This window comes from Sander vitreus, chromosome 12, assembly GCF_031162955.1.
Source record: "Sander vitreus isolate 19-12246 chromosome 12, sanVit1, whole genome shotgun sequence".
In the NCBI taxonomy this organism is placed as follows: domain Eukaryota; kingdom Metazoa; phylum Chordata; class Actinopteri; order Perciformes; family Percidae; genus Sander; species Sander vitreus.
This window is the reverse complement of record NC_135866.1, coordinates 13178027-13194888: the sequence shown is the minus strand read 5'-3', so window position 1 is coordinate 13194888 and position 16862 is coordinate 13178027. Positions and strand designations below refer to the sequence as shown.

General features: G+C 39.1%; 1 protein-coding gene and 1 pseudogene across 2 annotated transcripts; one reads left to right on the top strand and one right to left on the bottom strand.

The window, feature by feature from the left end:
- The first annotated feature begins 9356 nt into the window (after window positions 1-9356).
- On the top strand, window positions 9357-10556 carry LOC144526428 (insulin-like growth factor-binding protein 1). The gene is made up of 4 exons (XM_078263907.1): window positions 9357-9702; window positions 9856-9992; window positions 10185-10313; window positions 10431-10556. Exons 1-4 carry the CDS (start codon window positions 9357-9359, stop codon window positions 10554-10556), a joined length of 738 nt encoding a protein of 245 aa, XP_078120033.1.
- A 995-nt stretch (window positions 10557-11551) lies between these two features.
- On the bottom strand, window positions 11552-16650 carry LOC144526431 (insulin-like growth factor-binding protein 3; annotated as a pseudogene). The gene is made up of 4 exons (XR_013502755.1): window positions 16198-16650; window positions 15125-15377; window positions 14217-14336; window positions 11552-12548 (listed from the first exon to the last, which is right to left on the bottom strand). The product of XR_013502755.1 is annotated as an insulin-like growth factor-binding protein 3 (transcript).
- Between the last annotated feature and the right edge of the window lie 212 nt (window positions 16651-16862).

Below are 16862 nucleotides of genomic sequence, written 5' to 3'. Positions count from 1 at the left end.
ACTTTCCACTGCTTCAACACTATTGAAAAAGAGACATGTCTTCAGTGCTGTTTTACAGGACCACTGGTAGATAAAACCAAGTTCTCCACATTAACTACATAAAAAGGAATTTGGCAAAAAAATAAAAATAAAAAGATTGCCATGAAATTATAGATACTGATGATGAATGGTTCATTTTAATCTACTGTATATATTAGTAGAAAATTCAATATAAACAAATGCCCAATATTTGGAAGAATATATTGGTAACTGTAGAACGTAAACTCTTCCTCAGGTCATTACAATCCACATTACCCAGAATATTAGGGCCATGGCCTAGGTTATCAACTGAGAAACACATCTACAACATCAGAGGCCATTCTGCAGTGTGTGTGTGTGTGTGTGTGTGTGTGTGTGTGTGTGTGTGTGTGTGTGTGTGTGTGTGTGCGTGTGCGCGTGTGCATGTGTGTGTGTGTGTGTGCACAGTCCACACTATGTGTACACTGCCCATGAATTTATAGTTGCCATCTGTTGGACTTTGAAACCAAAGTGCACTAAAAGTTATATATATATATATATATATATATATATATATATATATATATATATAGTTGCATTGTCTGTGGAAAGATTAGTTGTTGTTTTTTAAATCACAATACGTTATGATACAGTATATTATACATACATAGCCTACATACGTACATACATAAACACTATTATCTAGAATAGATATGAATCACTCACTGCAGAGTGAAAGCTCAGTCACACCCCTGGAATTTTTATTTGGTTTTACACCAGCCGGTCTATGAGACACAGGCAGACACATAACACATGCATGTGCACTTTCTCACACACACACGCACGCACGCACGCACGCACGCGCACACACACACACACACACACACACACACACACACACACACTTGAGCTCAATCCCAGCATTGCATGGGTGAGGTCCTGTCTTATGGTGAGCTGCATGAAGGTTGAAGGTTTGGGGTTCAAATCCTGTGAAGAGCATTGAATTTGAAGGTCTAAAACCCAAAATAAAGAAGACAAAAATGCTAAAAAACAATCGGGTTGAATCACATGGCCCAGTGTGATACAATGCTTCTTGAAGACCCAATGGTCATGGGTTTAAACCTAGCTCGTAAAGACTTTCTAACATACTATGACTTTTTTCGACATACTATTCTATGACTTTTTATGACTTTTTTCGACATACTATACTGTGACTTTTTTCAACATACTATACTATGACTTTTTTATGACTTTTTCGACATCGTACACTATGACTTTTTATGACTTTTTTCGACATACTATACAATTACTTTTTATGACTTTTTCGACATTGTATACCATGCCTTTTTTTTTCGACATATTAATACTATGACTTTTTTATGACTTTTTTCGACATACTAAATGACTTTTTATGACTTTTTTTGACATACTATAATAAGACTTATTTTGACATACTATTATCACGTACACCAGGAAATGGACCGACAAATGCACGACTTAAGTGAGTAAAATACAATGGTTTTATTAATCACACAGGCAGGAAGGAGAACAATACGGTGGCCCTGAAGTGCAAATCACGACAGCAAATAGGAAAACACAACAGCAAATATGAAAACACAACAGCAAATAGGAAAACACGACAGCAAATAGGAAAACACTACAGCAAAGAAAACAGGACAGCAAATAGGAAAACACAACAGCAAATATGAAAACACTTCAACAAATCACAAAGCACAACGGCATTAACTTCTACCGGAAAAGGTAGGGCCTATCTAGCAGATGATGGACCGTCCTGATTGGACAGACGAACTGTCTGTCTTTTAACAGGAAGGACAGGTGAAAAAACCATGGATGTATTAAGAGAACGGAAAAAACAGACGGACTAGCCGTTTCTCATTTCAAAACACTGGACAAAATGGATGTGGAACTGTGAACTGTGCAGTTCATTTTTTTTGTTGCGATGGAGAAGGTGAATCAGCGTCAGTCTGCTTGCAGGAGGAGAATATTCTGTCGGGAACTTTGCCCGCAACGTGCAAAGGTAGGTAACGTTACCGACACTGATAGGCTTTAATGTAAGCAAAAGTCGTTTTCTCTTATTTATCCCATGTCAATAAATTAAAAACTTGTGGGAGTTCATGTTTGTAGTAGTCATAACTAGGGCTGTCAAAATAATGCGTTAATTTCGATTAATTAATCTGAGAAAAAATAACACGTTAAAAAAATTAACGCAGATTAATCCATTCCATATTGACGTTTGCATACAGACGAAAATCTGGTGCCACTGATATGTCTGCGCTTCTCTCTGATGCTCTGAAACAGACGTTACAGGAAACACAAACCCCGCTGCATGTGACGCTAGTTAACACAATACTCCACAGCAGCTAACGTTAGCCTACCGCTAGCTAGTAGCTGGATTAAACACGTTAAAATGCTGACAGCTAACGCTAAACGGTGTAAAGTTTGACTGTGTTTTACTGTAGAGGATTCAACACCGGTATGTAACAATCTGCAGCTGCTGTCGGAGAAACAACATAGACGGTGCGTTCAATGAAACTGGTAAACTACAGCGTCGTGGTGCATTTGAAGTTATTGTAAATGTCCTTTTCCTATCTGGTTGTTGTTTTTGTCGTTCAACAGCAATTTACTAGTGAAATAAGTTATTGTTATTGTTATACATTATTATTAAATCATTTCATTTTGACCATATGGCCTCAGCAATAAACAAGCTGTTCTTTGATGTCACCAACTGTTGTTTAGTACCCTTTTTTTTTCTTTTCTTTTTTTACTTTCTTAAAAAGTATCGGTTCATGCACCGTTAATTATGTATGCAATTCATTTCGATTAATTAATCACAGAGTATGTAATTAATTAGATTGATTTTAATTACATTAAGCTTACCGTAGCTAACCGTTTACATTAGCTTGTAGTTTACTGCATGTATGTAACATTAGCTCATTGTCCAGTAGCTTCTAGCTTTCAGACAAATGCAGAGCAAAATATGATCAGCAACTACAAGGTAAACGCTACCAGCTAATGAGCTACCACAGGCAGTATGCTATGCAGTAAACTGCAAGTGAGGAAGGGTAAATAGTACTGTAAACACACAAGCTACAAGGCTACAACCAACATATGAAAAGTCATAATAACACCATTGATAAACACCCACTAACACAGTAAAGGTAGGTGTTAAGTGTATTAAATGGTCAACAGTTGTCGGTTAAGACCATGATGAAAAAACTACACCACTACACAGTTACATGAAGTACCTTCATGTTACAGTATGCTTAAATATACTTGTGATACAATTCTAATGTTACCAGGACAGGTTGGATAACTACTAGACTAATGTAAACCTTTCTCCTTCTGTGTGCAGTCTTGAAGCAACACCATCATCGGCAGCTGTGTCTGATCGCCCTTCATGTTGAATATACTTGTGTACAGTATATAGTAATGTTTGAATAAATGTTATAATAAAGACGTTTTGTTAATGTCTTTTTAGAGCTTGTTAACCTAACGAGTTATTAAAACAGGTACACTGTAAAACATTACAGACCCATTTAGTTATGTCCAGTTATTTCTTATTTTTAACTGAACGAGCTTATACAAGTTGTGGATTTTGAACTCAACTTTATGAGTTTTTGAAAGTTAAACTTGCATTTATTCATTGGATCGACTATTTTAATTTTTTGTCAGATATGTATGTGTTGATTGAACTTGGGTATGTAAGTTAAGTTATCAGTTGAAAAAAAAGTGGTTGTGTGTGTTGCAACAAAAAAGTTGCCTTTCGATTTTAAAATAACCTGTCTTCTTTCACGGCAAAGTTAAAGCATGGACACAATAAATTAATTATACACTGCTAAAATAAAATATAACACGTGTTGTGGCAAACAAGAAAGCACTAGTGCCACCGGCGGAGGGAGTACATGTCAAAGGCTTGTGAATTGTGAAGCCTTCTCAAATTGAAATGGAAAGTACTTTTCAAAAGTCAAACGTTTAGCTCCGCCCACATTTAGCCCAACCCCGATCTGCGTACTGCAGTCAGGTGCAATTGGTTCATTGGCTGGTCAATTCCCATGATGCAAGGCGGTAAATAGAGTTGTGTTGAAATTTGCTGAAAAGTTTGCAGTTTGTTCGAAATACAAATGTAACTTTATGAATAAGAAGAGCTGGAGTAGTACAACGTTGGACTGAGCAGGAAGAAGTACTTTATACCAGTCTTTATTAATTATTATTGCAGAGATGGGGTTTGGGGCTGGGTCTTTGGGACTGTTTCTGGGGGATGAGTCTGAGGGAAGAACAGGAGACAAGGGTAAGGAGAATGCAGAAGACAAAAGGTAGGTCCTGTTCCCCATCTCTGCAATAATAATTAATAAAGGCTGTTTAAAGTACTTCTTCCTGCCTCTATGTATTGATGCTCATGGGTAGCCTAAATGGGTTCCATTCAGACCTTAACACAAGTTTTGTACTGTTATATGTCAACAAGATTCAACAAGACATTTTCACCTGGCTATTCCTATTATGGAATTAATAGGTGTATGAATGGGATATATTTATGTCTTTTTCTAAACTTTCCCCTAATGGGATTCTTCTGGGCTTTTTTTCCCTTACTCAGGACATATTGAGGATTCAAAATCAGTTGAGCTGGCTTCTGACAGCAACCTAGCTAGCTAACAGCCTAATGTTAAATGATAGATTCAGTTAGCTTAACGTTAGCTCGGGGTGTATCTACCTAATTATAATAGCAATTTGTACCTGCATTAAAGCGTTAAGCTTTACATTGATATAACATATTAACGGTGATAACAAATGTACAGCAAACACTAAATATACGTACATTTAAATGATAATTGTACCATCAGTGATGCCGGTCCAACTACCGCTTATGTCCGCCATTGTTGTTTTTTTTTAACGAGCCGGCAAAGCCGCGTGCGTAGGATTGTGGGTGATTTGGGAGCACGAAAGACAGCGTCTGTCCAATCAGGAGGGTCCGTCCTCTGCTAGATAGGCCCTACCTTTTCCAGTAGAAGTTAATGCCATTGTGTTTCATGATTTGTTGAAGTGTTTTCCTATTTGCTGTCGTGTTTTCATATTTGCTGTTTTGTTTGATTTGTTGAAGTGTTTTCCTATTTGCTGTCGTGTTTTCATATTTGCTGTCGTGTTTTCATATTTGCTGTTTTGTTTTATGATTTGTTGAAGTGTTTTCCTATTTGCTGTCGTGTTTTCATATTTGCTGTCGTGTTTTCATATTTGCTGTCGTGTTTTCATATTTGCTGTCGTGTTTTCCTATTTGCTGTCGTGTTTTCCTATTTGCTGTTTTGTTTTATGATTTGTTGAAGTGTTTTCGTATTTGCTGTCGTGATTTGCACTTCAGGGCCACCGTACTTTTCGACATACTATACTATGGCCTTTTTATGACTTTTTGAAATACTATACTATGACTTTTTATGACTTTTTTCGACATACTATAATAAGTCTTTTTTTGACATACTATACTATGACTTTTTCATGATTTCTTTCGACATCCTATACTATGACTTTTTGACATACTATAGACTTTTTTCGACATGGTACGTACACTGAGTTTTTATGACTTTTCGACATGCTATACTATGACTTTTTGCGACATACTATACTATGACTTTCTTCAACATACTATACTATGACTTTTTTTATTTCTTCGACATACTACAATATGACTTTTTTCAACATACTGTACTATGACTTTTTTTGACATTCTATACTAAGACTTTTTTATTCCTTTTTTGACTTGCTATACTATCACTTTTTGCGACATACATCACTATGACTTTTTTCGACATTCTATACTATGACTTTTTTATGAATTTCTTCGACATACTACTATATGACTTTTTTCAACATACTATACTATGACTTTTTCGACATTCTATACCATGGCTTTTTTCGACATACTATACTATGACTTTTTCATGACTCTTTTTGACATAGTATACTATGACTTTTTTATAACTTTTTTCAACTTACTATACTATAACTTTTTTCGACATACTATACAATGACTTTTTTCGACATACTATGTCTTTTTCATGACTATGCTTTTTTTATCACTTTTTTGACATACCTATACTACGACTTTCTGACATGCTATACTGTGACTTTTCCTTTAAAAAAAAACTTAAAATTGTCCACTATTATTTAATACATTATTGCCATTATTCAACATTTCAACAAAATTCGTACTAACTAAAACCACTAACACCAACTACTCTCAATAATTCACCTTCTTCTTACGCAATTATGCTAGCATTCTAATGTAGCTTAAGTAATTTAGCTTGTCAGCTTTCACTAGCAAGCATTTTCTGCAGGAAATGCATTTTCCAGTTGACATTAATTTACCAGTATTGGAAGTGTACCAAATGAACACAAATTAAATTCTTCTATAATAAGTACCAGATTATAGTTATCTCCAGGATTTGTTTTAGGAAACTTTTGGAAAATGATTAAGAATCAATCAAGCAGCAAAGGTATAAATATCCTGGACTTCTCTAGAATGGGTCAAGAAATCTCCCTCTACAGAAACAGAACACATTATACAACTTTTCACTGGAGTGTGACTCCTTATGACGAATAAACTGAACTTTGTGTGTAACATTGTTTTTTGAAATAACGTGTTATTCACTACTGTTGAATAGATAGATATTTATTCTTCTTAAATTGCTTTATTTTTCACTTCATGTGCTAAAAAGGACATCCACCTCCATTTGCCATCTGTCCGTAATCAAGCTTCCACACCTGATTTCAATAATCAACTAATGACAACCTCAAACTGCAGCATCCTGACACATCAGCAAAGCTCAGCCATACAGCAGCATGGACATTCAGCAGCAAAATGTAAGTTTTAGTACACTTTTTTTATAATCAAATGTAAAATAAGTAAAAAAAATAAAAAATAAAATAAAATCCTAAAATGTATAATTAAATGGACATTTTAGCCTATGTTAATTTCCCTCTGTTTTAAAATGGTGACTAGAGGCCATGTCTGGAGACCATACAGGAAGAGTCCGAGCAGAAAGATAAATTAGAAGGAAGCGAAACAGGAGGAGAGGAGGAGGAGGAGGATTTTCAAATTCAAGTAGGTGTGGAGACAAAGGAGGTAACGACAGAAGACAAGAGCAAAGAAGATGAAGATAATGATGCTCTGTTTAGGGTTCTGAGACCTAAGCAACTGCCTCGTTCCCTCAGCCAAGATAGTTTTCTTCAAATCCAATCAACCAACAATCACCAGGAGGAAATGGAGAATTTCTCCGATTCAGATTGGAGCACATACGGAGTGGATTTAAGAGATAAAGCTACCCCACCTTGGCAGACAAAGTTAGGAAATGAGAAGAGGTCCATTAGTAACGAGCGGAGAATAAAGGTGAGTGTTTGTGGTGCAATTTGCATTCAAATTAAATATCTGACAAGTCAAATGGAAAATAGATGCTCTATTGTTCATGGTCTCCAAGAATGCATGTCGAAAACACACACCAACTAAACTGTCGGTGCAGAAGAAGATGAGCAGGAAAAGGAAAAAGGGTGCATCTTTGGTTGTAAGTGTTTAATTTTAAGCGAATATTTGTAACCATTAAAAATACAGATAATGCAGTTTTTTCACCAATGTCCTCAACAATATTTCCAAGGAGGAGCCATTTCCTGATTGGCTGGTGGACCTGATGGTCAACATTGAAGAGGCAACAACTCACCAACTGGTGGTTGAGTAACGCTGTTCACTGGCCTCACAAGGTGAACGTGAAACATGTAGGTCACATGTACCTCACATTCATCATGGCTGGAAAACCATGTTAAGGGCTGGCACTGCCACAAAGTAAAGTCTGTGTGCAAGTTAGTTTCTTTTGTCATCATCAGTAAATAAACAAGGTAGCTAAGGTACAATAATAACGCATACTAATAAGTGTTGACTGTATAATTATATTGTATTAGTGTCAATACATTTTTGTATAGTATTAAATGTTTGTTTTTGAGACTTTTTTTCATTTGAATTTTTGCCATGTCTTCCATTAGAAATACTTTGTGAGAATTTACTGTAAAACAAAGTACAGTATAGTAAAAGCAAAATGAGCTCATTATTGATTTTGTGTGTATGTTATTCTGCAAAGTGACTTGTAACTGTCAAATGTAGTGGAGTAAAAAGTATATTTACTTCTCACATGTAGTAAAAGTATAAAGTAGCATAAAATAGTAGTAAAATTGTACAAAATATGCATAAGATATTCCAAAATCAGTGAGTTTAATTAACTTTCTGTACTTTACCTAAACATGATTTAAATCCAAAATCAATTTCAACTTCAAATGACCATTACATGTTTACACACATAAGCCCATATGCTCATTATTTTGTTTTTCATTGCGCTGAAACCCCACCTTCTCACCACCACTAACATCCAGAACCCTAACTGACGGCATGAAGGATTGCAGCTAAATATTAATCTCCATCATCTTATCTACATAAACATGCTGGAGTTTATGGGAACTTGTGCTGTAATGGTCTAATAAAAAAAATAATACAGGTAAACAATCCTAAAGGTTGAAGCATTATTATCATGCATGTGTTACTTGTCAGTTCTCTGTTTACAAAAAATAAACTATGAAAAGCTTGACGTCATACACAGCATGAGTGGTGTTGGTGCGTATATCACACAGAGTAAATAGAGATATCGAGCATCTAAAATACACGTTGTGTATGTCCAGCAGAACAATCCATAATGTTAGGGTTGAGCAATGCTAAAGGGGAATGATCTTGTTTATTTGTCTGCCTGGTCCTGATAAGAGGAACCTTCACCAAAGTGACTGAAGGGACATATGGGGTTTTAGTGTGAAAACAGTGTCAAAGCACAATTTCACCATTACTTTATAAAAAAAATAGTATCGACAAGAGTTTTTATAATCGCCCTCATCTCAGTTTATAACTCCTTGGATTGTCTAGTATTCCTTATTGTGGATATTAATTCTTTTTTGATTCATTTCTATAAACAGTATTCATTTTTTCATGATATCAAAGATAAAACCCAGATCAGTAGTTTGGTTGATCAAAAACAGGGTTGTTTTTTTAAGTCCATCACTTTGTTCCAAAGTCAATATTGACTATAGACCTTGTGAACCTGGATCTGCGCACGTCAAGCAGGGTCATCCACCGTTTAAAGCAACTGTCAAAAATATTTTATTTCTGTGTCAAGCGTGTTAATCATTAATGACTCTGGAGGCCATATGTCCATATAAATACTGTTGGTTTGGAGGAATTAGTACAAGAAACATACAGTCATACTGAGAAGTTTGAAGAGGCAAGTCCAAAAAAGAAGAGCATATTTATCTGAAGACTGGAGATGCCTGAATTAAATGAGAAGCTGACTTTCGTGGCAGTAGTGGCTCTGGCTGTCTTGGCTGTGGTGAGGTCGTCCCCAGTGGTGGGACCCGAGCCAATCCGCTGTGCTGCCTGTACACAGGAGAAACTGGATGACTGTCCTGCCATCCCAGCAGACTGCAAGCAGGTGCTGAGGGAGCCCGGATGCGGCTGCTGCATGGCCTGTGCGCTGGAGAAAGGATCGTCCTGTGGAGTTCACACAGCCCACTGTGGTGTGGGTCTCCGCTGCACTCCCAGGCCCGGTGAGGCCATGCCGCTCCACGCTCTGACCAGAGGACACGGAGTCTGCACTGAAGACCTGGGCCAAGGTAGTCTCAGAGTTTCTATTTTTCATATGTGTTAATATTAGCTACTTTCAAGATCTTAAGATCCAAAGCAACAGAAACATTAAAAACCTTTTTTTATTTCTTATCAAGTAACAGAATTATTAAAGTCAAAATGATTTTCTAAAACCTGAACAGATGGAGCTGGTGGAGTCCCTGACCATGGCTCCCTTCACTACCTGTTGGGTCTCAACCTTCCCTTGGACCACCAAGACACTGCTGAGGGCCAAGAGAGCATCAAAGTCAATGTCATCCGTGACAACCTGGGGCAAGAGGTGAGGAATAAAACATCTACCTGACCTAGATGATTTAAAGTAATTTACCTTACTTCCAGTAGAGGGAGTACTTGTTTTTGTGGAGCAGTAGATTTCCAGAGAGATAATTGGGATCAATGTAAATTTTGCAAAGAATATATAGTGTATTTGTTTACATGTGGGCGTAGTTCTCACTGTTTCTTTTATGCACAGGGTCCCTGTCACATTGAGCTGCATGCAGCGATGGACACGATATCCAGCTCTCGGCAGACACTAGGAGAGAAGTTCACAACTTTCTACCTCCCCAACTGTGATCGGCATGGCTTCTACAAGGCAAAGCAGGTGAGAACTTCAGGATTTTACAAAAACAAAATTCACTCCACCTGTGAAAAGAGACTCATCCTAAAAGCTAACTGGGTGATCTATTCATGTGGCTTCCTATCTCTTTTTCTTTTTCAGTGTGAGTCATCTCTGGTTGGACCTCCCACCCGCTGCTGGTGTGTCTCTTCCTGGAATGGGGAGAAGCTCCCAGGATCAAGTGACCTGCTCGGTGACTCAGAGTGTCATCAAGAAGTCACTCACTGAAGGATGGACTCTGTTATCACTAACAAACGCAAATATATAGACACAAGCAAATATGTTCTGTGTAGATCTACTTGCAACCACCTGATGAACTGACTTCCTTTCATAAAAACACACTCATTCACACAAAATGTAAAATCCAATTTCAGAGGGGTAATGTCCTCATTTTATTTACATGATGTATGTATCAAACCTTATTTATTCTTACTAGCATAAACCATTTGTCATTTTTAGATTTTTTATATGTTTGCTCTTTTTTTCTGATTGTAAATAGGGCAACACTGTATACATTTGTGTTTCTGACTAAATAACTCCATTGCTCAAAACCACAGGTCCACAGCTCTGCCAAGCCCATTTGAGTCTTCTGGATCAGGTTTTTTTTTTTTTTTTTTTAATTTATTCAAAACTGGAGCTGTACATGGCACGAAACAACACAGCCGCTCATTCATTCAACGTGTTGACATTGTCTGAATGTATCTCCATTGGCGTTTCCTCAATGGGTATTGGGGGAAATACTTAACGTGCCGCAAATATGTGCATGGTGGCCACGCACAAACATATCAGGGCTCATCCAAGCCACCGTTAGGCTTGGGATGGGTTGTTCTGCATGTCTACCTCTACTAGTCTCTGCTGGTCCACATGTTTAGCAGAGGATTGCTGAGGGCACTTCTAGCCTATTCTAGCATATATTGAAGTATTTATTATGATTCACTCGTGTTTCTGCTTTTGTTTGTTGTTGAGAGCTCATGTGCAGTGGACCAGATAGTTTGTGTATGCGATGCAGGAATGCTGCTATTCGATTATTGGTTTTGTTGAATCAGTGTATATATTCTTCTACAGTAATTCTGTGGATGTGCATCCAATAAAATGTTATTTCATCATCATGGGGTCATGTTTAAATGTGTTTTTCAACTGCCAAAAAAGTCTGTTTTATACACACTCAAAGTGAGAGAAGGCATGATGAGGAGAAAAATACCTGGATAATTTTATACTGCCTTTATTAAGTAAAAATAGACCTCTGAGGGTTGCCTTTTACATGCAAACGGCGTATTTACTGAAACCGAGGAGAAGTGATGAAAATGATCACTGGCTACACAAAGATCAGAGATAACGTTTTGTGGCCTTTATCCCAACAATTCAGCTTATGCAAAGTGACAACAAAACATTAACAACCACAGTACAGGCTAAAGGAAATGTCTCTCTTCTTGTGGCTTCAGATCCAGCATTAAAAAAACCTTTATACGTACTGTAGTGTTTGAGCTGCACAGTCCAGTCTAACTCCCGAGGAGCAGGAAGCAACTGGTAAAAAATGGAATTCATAGTAAGGCACTGCATGCTTACTCCGAAGGACATATTCATGCATACATAAATTATATGGTTGTTGTGACCACACACAATGTCTTTATAACAAATCACAAGCATACAAATTATGATTACACATCACAAGCATGTACACGTGCAATGCCACTTAATTGTGCGTAAATGAATAGCGCACTCATTCAATGTTTGTGACAAATGTCTTTGTGTTTTATATTCAGAATAAGGCTTTTGAGATAAATTCTTTAAAGTGTATCCTCTTCTATAAAGGTGTCCTGGTTGGAGTCATAGACAAAAAGCTTATGAAGAATCCATCCATTGCAGAAAAGTACAGCATTTGTCACACAGAGGCTTTTTTCCCTCCTGGTACTCTTCCTCTGTTCCTTATGCTCTGCCTCAGAAAAAGGTCCCACAGGCAACAGATAGAAAAAGCAAACATCCATATATCGGCTGAGCCATCTTTTGACCTCTCTCCCAATATCCTCAGTGTCTCCATTTGTTTACAATTCTTCTTGCTCTCACTCACACCTTCCCTCCGTCTTAGTCCTGCTCCTATTGGCTCTCGGAGTTGTAGTACTGGGCGTCTCCTCGCTCCTTCCCATGAAAACCTGGCAGAGGATGCCCGTATTTGTCCACAGACCAACAGAAGCCTCGCTTTCTGCCTTTGGATGGACGGCACTGAAAGTGAAGGAAGGTACAAGGTGAAGGGAGGGAAGAGAAATAGGGGGTGGGGGGTAGAACTCAATGAAGTAGAACAGCAATAGTTAAGAGGCATTAATGGTCAGATTGTGCTGAGTCGACGCAGCCTTGGTTATCCAACACACGTAGGTATTTTGAGCTGCTTTTATGGTCTACCTCCTGTTACACACACATATAGAGACCTTTAAGGTAAACAGAAACCTGGTAAAATATTTGCTTAGTCTCGTTTGTGAACAACTGAGAACCAAGATCTATTTTCAGAAGCTGGTGGCCAGTACGAATCATCTGTTGCTGATTATACCCCACAGCTCCAAATTATGGGTACTACAAATGACTTACAGAGTCTGTGGAGCTACCCAAGGGCTGTTATTTTACTGCCAATTTTACTAAAGGTCAACCTCCACTCTAGTAAAACATGCAGCCATTCATTTCAAGGGCTAACGCAACTGTGCTGCTGCTCCACAAAGGAGTCAGAGCTGATCAGGAAGGAAGACATCCTTATTTAGTTCAATACTTCAGCGGGGTTTGACTGAGAGGCTGATCTGAGTCGAAGTAGGAATGTTATCACATCACCTTTTGCATATGAGGAGATCTTATCTTCACTGCATTTTGTGAGGACAAAACAATTATCGTAAGGGTTTTTAAATTGTAGCTGCAAGACAAAAGTATCACAAATTGTACGACAGGAAAAACTAATACAGAAATCCAAATTGTCTTCACAGTTAACTGTACAAAGTTTGTTTCCAGCATTAAATCTGTCCTGGGTAATTTTTTCCTCTGAAAAGACATTTACTGTTATTAAGAGCTGTATGTTTTTTGCTGAAAATTGTGCAAACGTCCAAATTAAACTGACCAACATTAAATGTCTGCCACTCCTTCAGCACCTCAGGGCTCAGCAGCGGAACACTACGTCCATTCTACATAAACAAAGACAATGAGCCTGGCGTTGTGAGGCTGGTTATGAGATGATTGCAGGTCAAGGAGAACACTTCCATTAGGCAGGAGGGACTGCTATGTTATAAGAAAAGCTGCCTCGGTGATGCAGTGGCGCGGGAGCCCTAAGTGCCTCCATATGAATGCATCAGAACCACTCATTTATTACAACCCAATCGTGGGTGAACCATGTGAGCGTGGGGATGGCTGCAGCTCTATTTCTGTGCATGCTTCTCAAAAGTCCAGCAATTATGGGGGGAGCGCAACGGGTGCCGGTGGCCACCTTGACGTCTGTCTCCCTGGGAGGGTTCCTGTTAAACGGCCATCGTCCCAGCCGTCAACCCCAGTGGGGTTTGGCCCCTGTGGTTCCTGTCTCCAGAGCCAGTGGCTCGGGTCTACCTCACTGGTGTGGTGGTGCAATGATGAGGCTCTAATGACTACCAATGAATACAAGAGGACAGCTACAAATCTGTAATTGGGCTGCAGGAGACCTTAAGTTTGAGTCACTAGACTTCAGCATTGAATATTTATTAATGCAGCATGTGAAAAAGGAAATGTGGGTTTCCTTTTTACAACCTTTCAAAGTTGTGAACAAATTGAAAGTTTTTTATCAGGTAAAAACTTTCAATTTTTCTCATGAAATTGATGCATGAATCTAAAGTTGAGCATACAGTCAATATCAAATGATGGTCCTTTGAATGTACTTTTTTTTACCTGTTTTTTCTTATAGAAGCCCTTCTTGTCACAGTTTGGTATGCGGAAACCTCTGGGGTTGAGAATGTCTGTAATCTTGAGGCTGCTGAGAATGCTCTCAATCTCTCTCCGACAGGGACCCTACAGATGAAGGAACACATAAGCAGTTACTGTATTTTCTCCACTACTTAAACATCTCCAGCTCCAACTTCAAGAGTGCAGCGGATTCCATTAGCACACACTAATATTCCATTTTGCAGCGTGATTGTGACATCAATTCCCCGTTGTTGTTTCTTGAAAATAAAGACGTTAACAAAGCTGGCTCACGCTGCAATGCACACTGCTCTGCCGTAATGCCTAAACAATGGTGGCTGCAATATGAAAGAAGTGACGGATGAGATATTAATTCATCTGACCGACTTGTAGCAGCTTAACAGTTTGCCAAAGCTGCTTAGAACTCTTACACTTTACACAAAGGATGAGGGATATGAAGTGAATTCAAAGAGCTCAAAGAGGGAGCCAAAAGGCTTGTCCTCAAGTCCAAGTACTCCAGTCACTAATCAAAACAGCCAGTCAAAGCACATTACTAGTGTGTGCTCACTTCTCTGGCCAAAGAGATCAAAATAGCAGCAGGGCTTCCCAACAGGCACTCACATAGGCCAATCCATCATTCGCTGGCTCCCAGTACACCCGGCACGCGGACGCCTTGTGGCCAAACAACCGCCTGACCCAGGTCAGCCGCAGGGGCCATCGTACCCGCTCGCTGCCATGCCATTCTACTGCACACGATGCCTGCCAACCATCAGCACCACTACCCAAAACATTTCATCACCCGTAGGGGGAGAAAAACACCAAAACATAGAGGAAGAGGAGAAAAACATTCCTCCAGTATGCTCTGAAGACAGAAACAAATTGGTTTTGGTACTTACATACTCATGCTCCTGTTTTGTCTCCAGAGAGAAGTTTTGTTGGTCTGTGATAAGTGGTCCTGGGAGCTCCTCCATTTTAAAACTCTGGGTTCTCTTCTGCTGCTCCCATCCGAGGACCTCTGACTTGGCAGAGGGGAAAAAGGGGTGAAGAGGAGGTCTCAGGGGTCCCAACATGGGTCTGTGGGTGCTGGATGAGGTCTGAAGCCCTGAGCCGGTGGAATTCTGCTCTCGTCCTGAGGCTCAATATTCTCTGCTGAAGTTTGAGAACAACATGTTTTTTTATTCACAAAACAGACCACAATCTAACATTTAAGGGAGTGCTTTTAATGCTGATTGAGACATATAGATTGTTTTCAGCAAGCTGGAGGCCAACTTGAGGGTCATGAAGAATCCAAGTTTCAGAAGCATTCCCTGAGATGATATACATCTTTCAATTTTGGAAAGATACTGAACAGAAATATGCAAAATGACTACCACCACTTGATTCCAGATGTGCTTCTTCCATCGACTGTAAAAAAAACAAGTTTTACACTAACCCTTGAATCCCTGAAGTCCCCTCCCTTTAAGAATACAAACTAAATAGTTACACTGTCTCTAACCTGAAAGTCAACCTTACCGATATTGAGCTGCACTCCCTTTGCAATCTCTTTTGCACCATCAAATTCTTACTAAGGCTCAACATTTTAATTTACCTATGGTTCAACCAGTCTCACCCTCCACCTTCTCTTTGCATGGATGAAGAGAATTCATTGAGTGAAATCAATTAGTGATTGTGGCTTTGAGATGGATTTCTATTCTCGTGGAGAGATTGAGAGTTGATTACCACTTGTGAACGGACCAAAATTGACATAAGAAATGATCTACCTACTCAATTATTCAATGACAAATAACACATAATAATAACATAATAACACAGTAACAAATAAAGGCCTGTACAGTTATTTCACATTAATATGCATATACAACGATGTTAAGACGTTTTCAAACGTTAATATACAGCTATAGAGTAGGCCTATATAGCCTAATGTGCGCACAGAGGACGCATATGGAAAAGGTACACGCACAAGAATTACCTGGCAGTTCATTGACTGGAGGTGTTGGTCTGGCGGTAAGTCGTTTATTAGTAGCGTTTGCACAAATTCCCCGTCCCTCCAGCAGAGCCTGCAGAGGTTTCGTCTCACCGGGCTGATACTGACAACTCAGTCCGGAGCCACATCTCCCGGTGTACACGCCGCACGGCTGGCCGAAGCTCAGAGCGCAAGTCATGCAGCAGCCGCAGCCCGGTTCGCGGACTTTCTCGGCGCAGTCCTTGGGTAAAGGTTTGCACAAAAGCCGCGCTCCAACTTCACATGGCTCGCATCTGATAACCGGTCCGACCGCACCTGACCTCCGGGTGAACGATGCCAGAACAAAAGTCATGCAAAGTGCGCGAAAACGGGAATCCATTGTGGCGTCTGTGAGCATATGGTGTCAAAGTGAGGAAGCGCACTGTCCTACTGTGTTGACTTTTCACTGGGCAGCTTCTCTCTCATTCACATAAAGCCAGTGCCACCGGACAAAACATCTCAATATATAGACCCCCAGTGACTGTAGTCACACCCCCCGAATAGCTTGTGGTCTACTGATGAATTGCCTCGACTCCGTTATTCCATTCTTTAAAACCATCAGAGCAAGTGCGGACCAGTAGAATAACATTTATGGTATGTATGTTGTGTTTATTTTAATAAAAAATAAAATG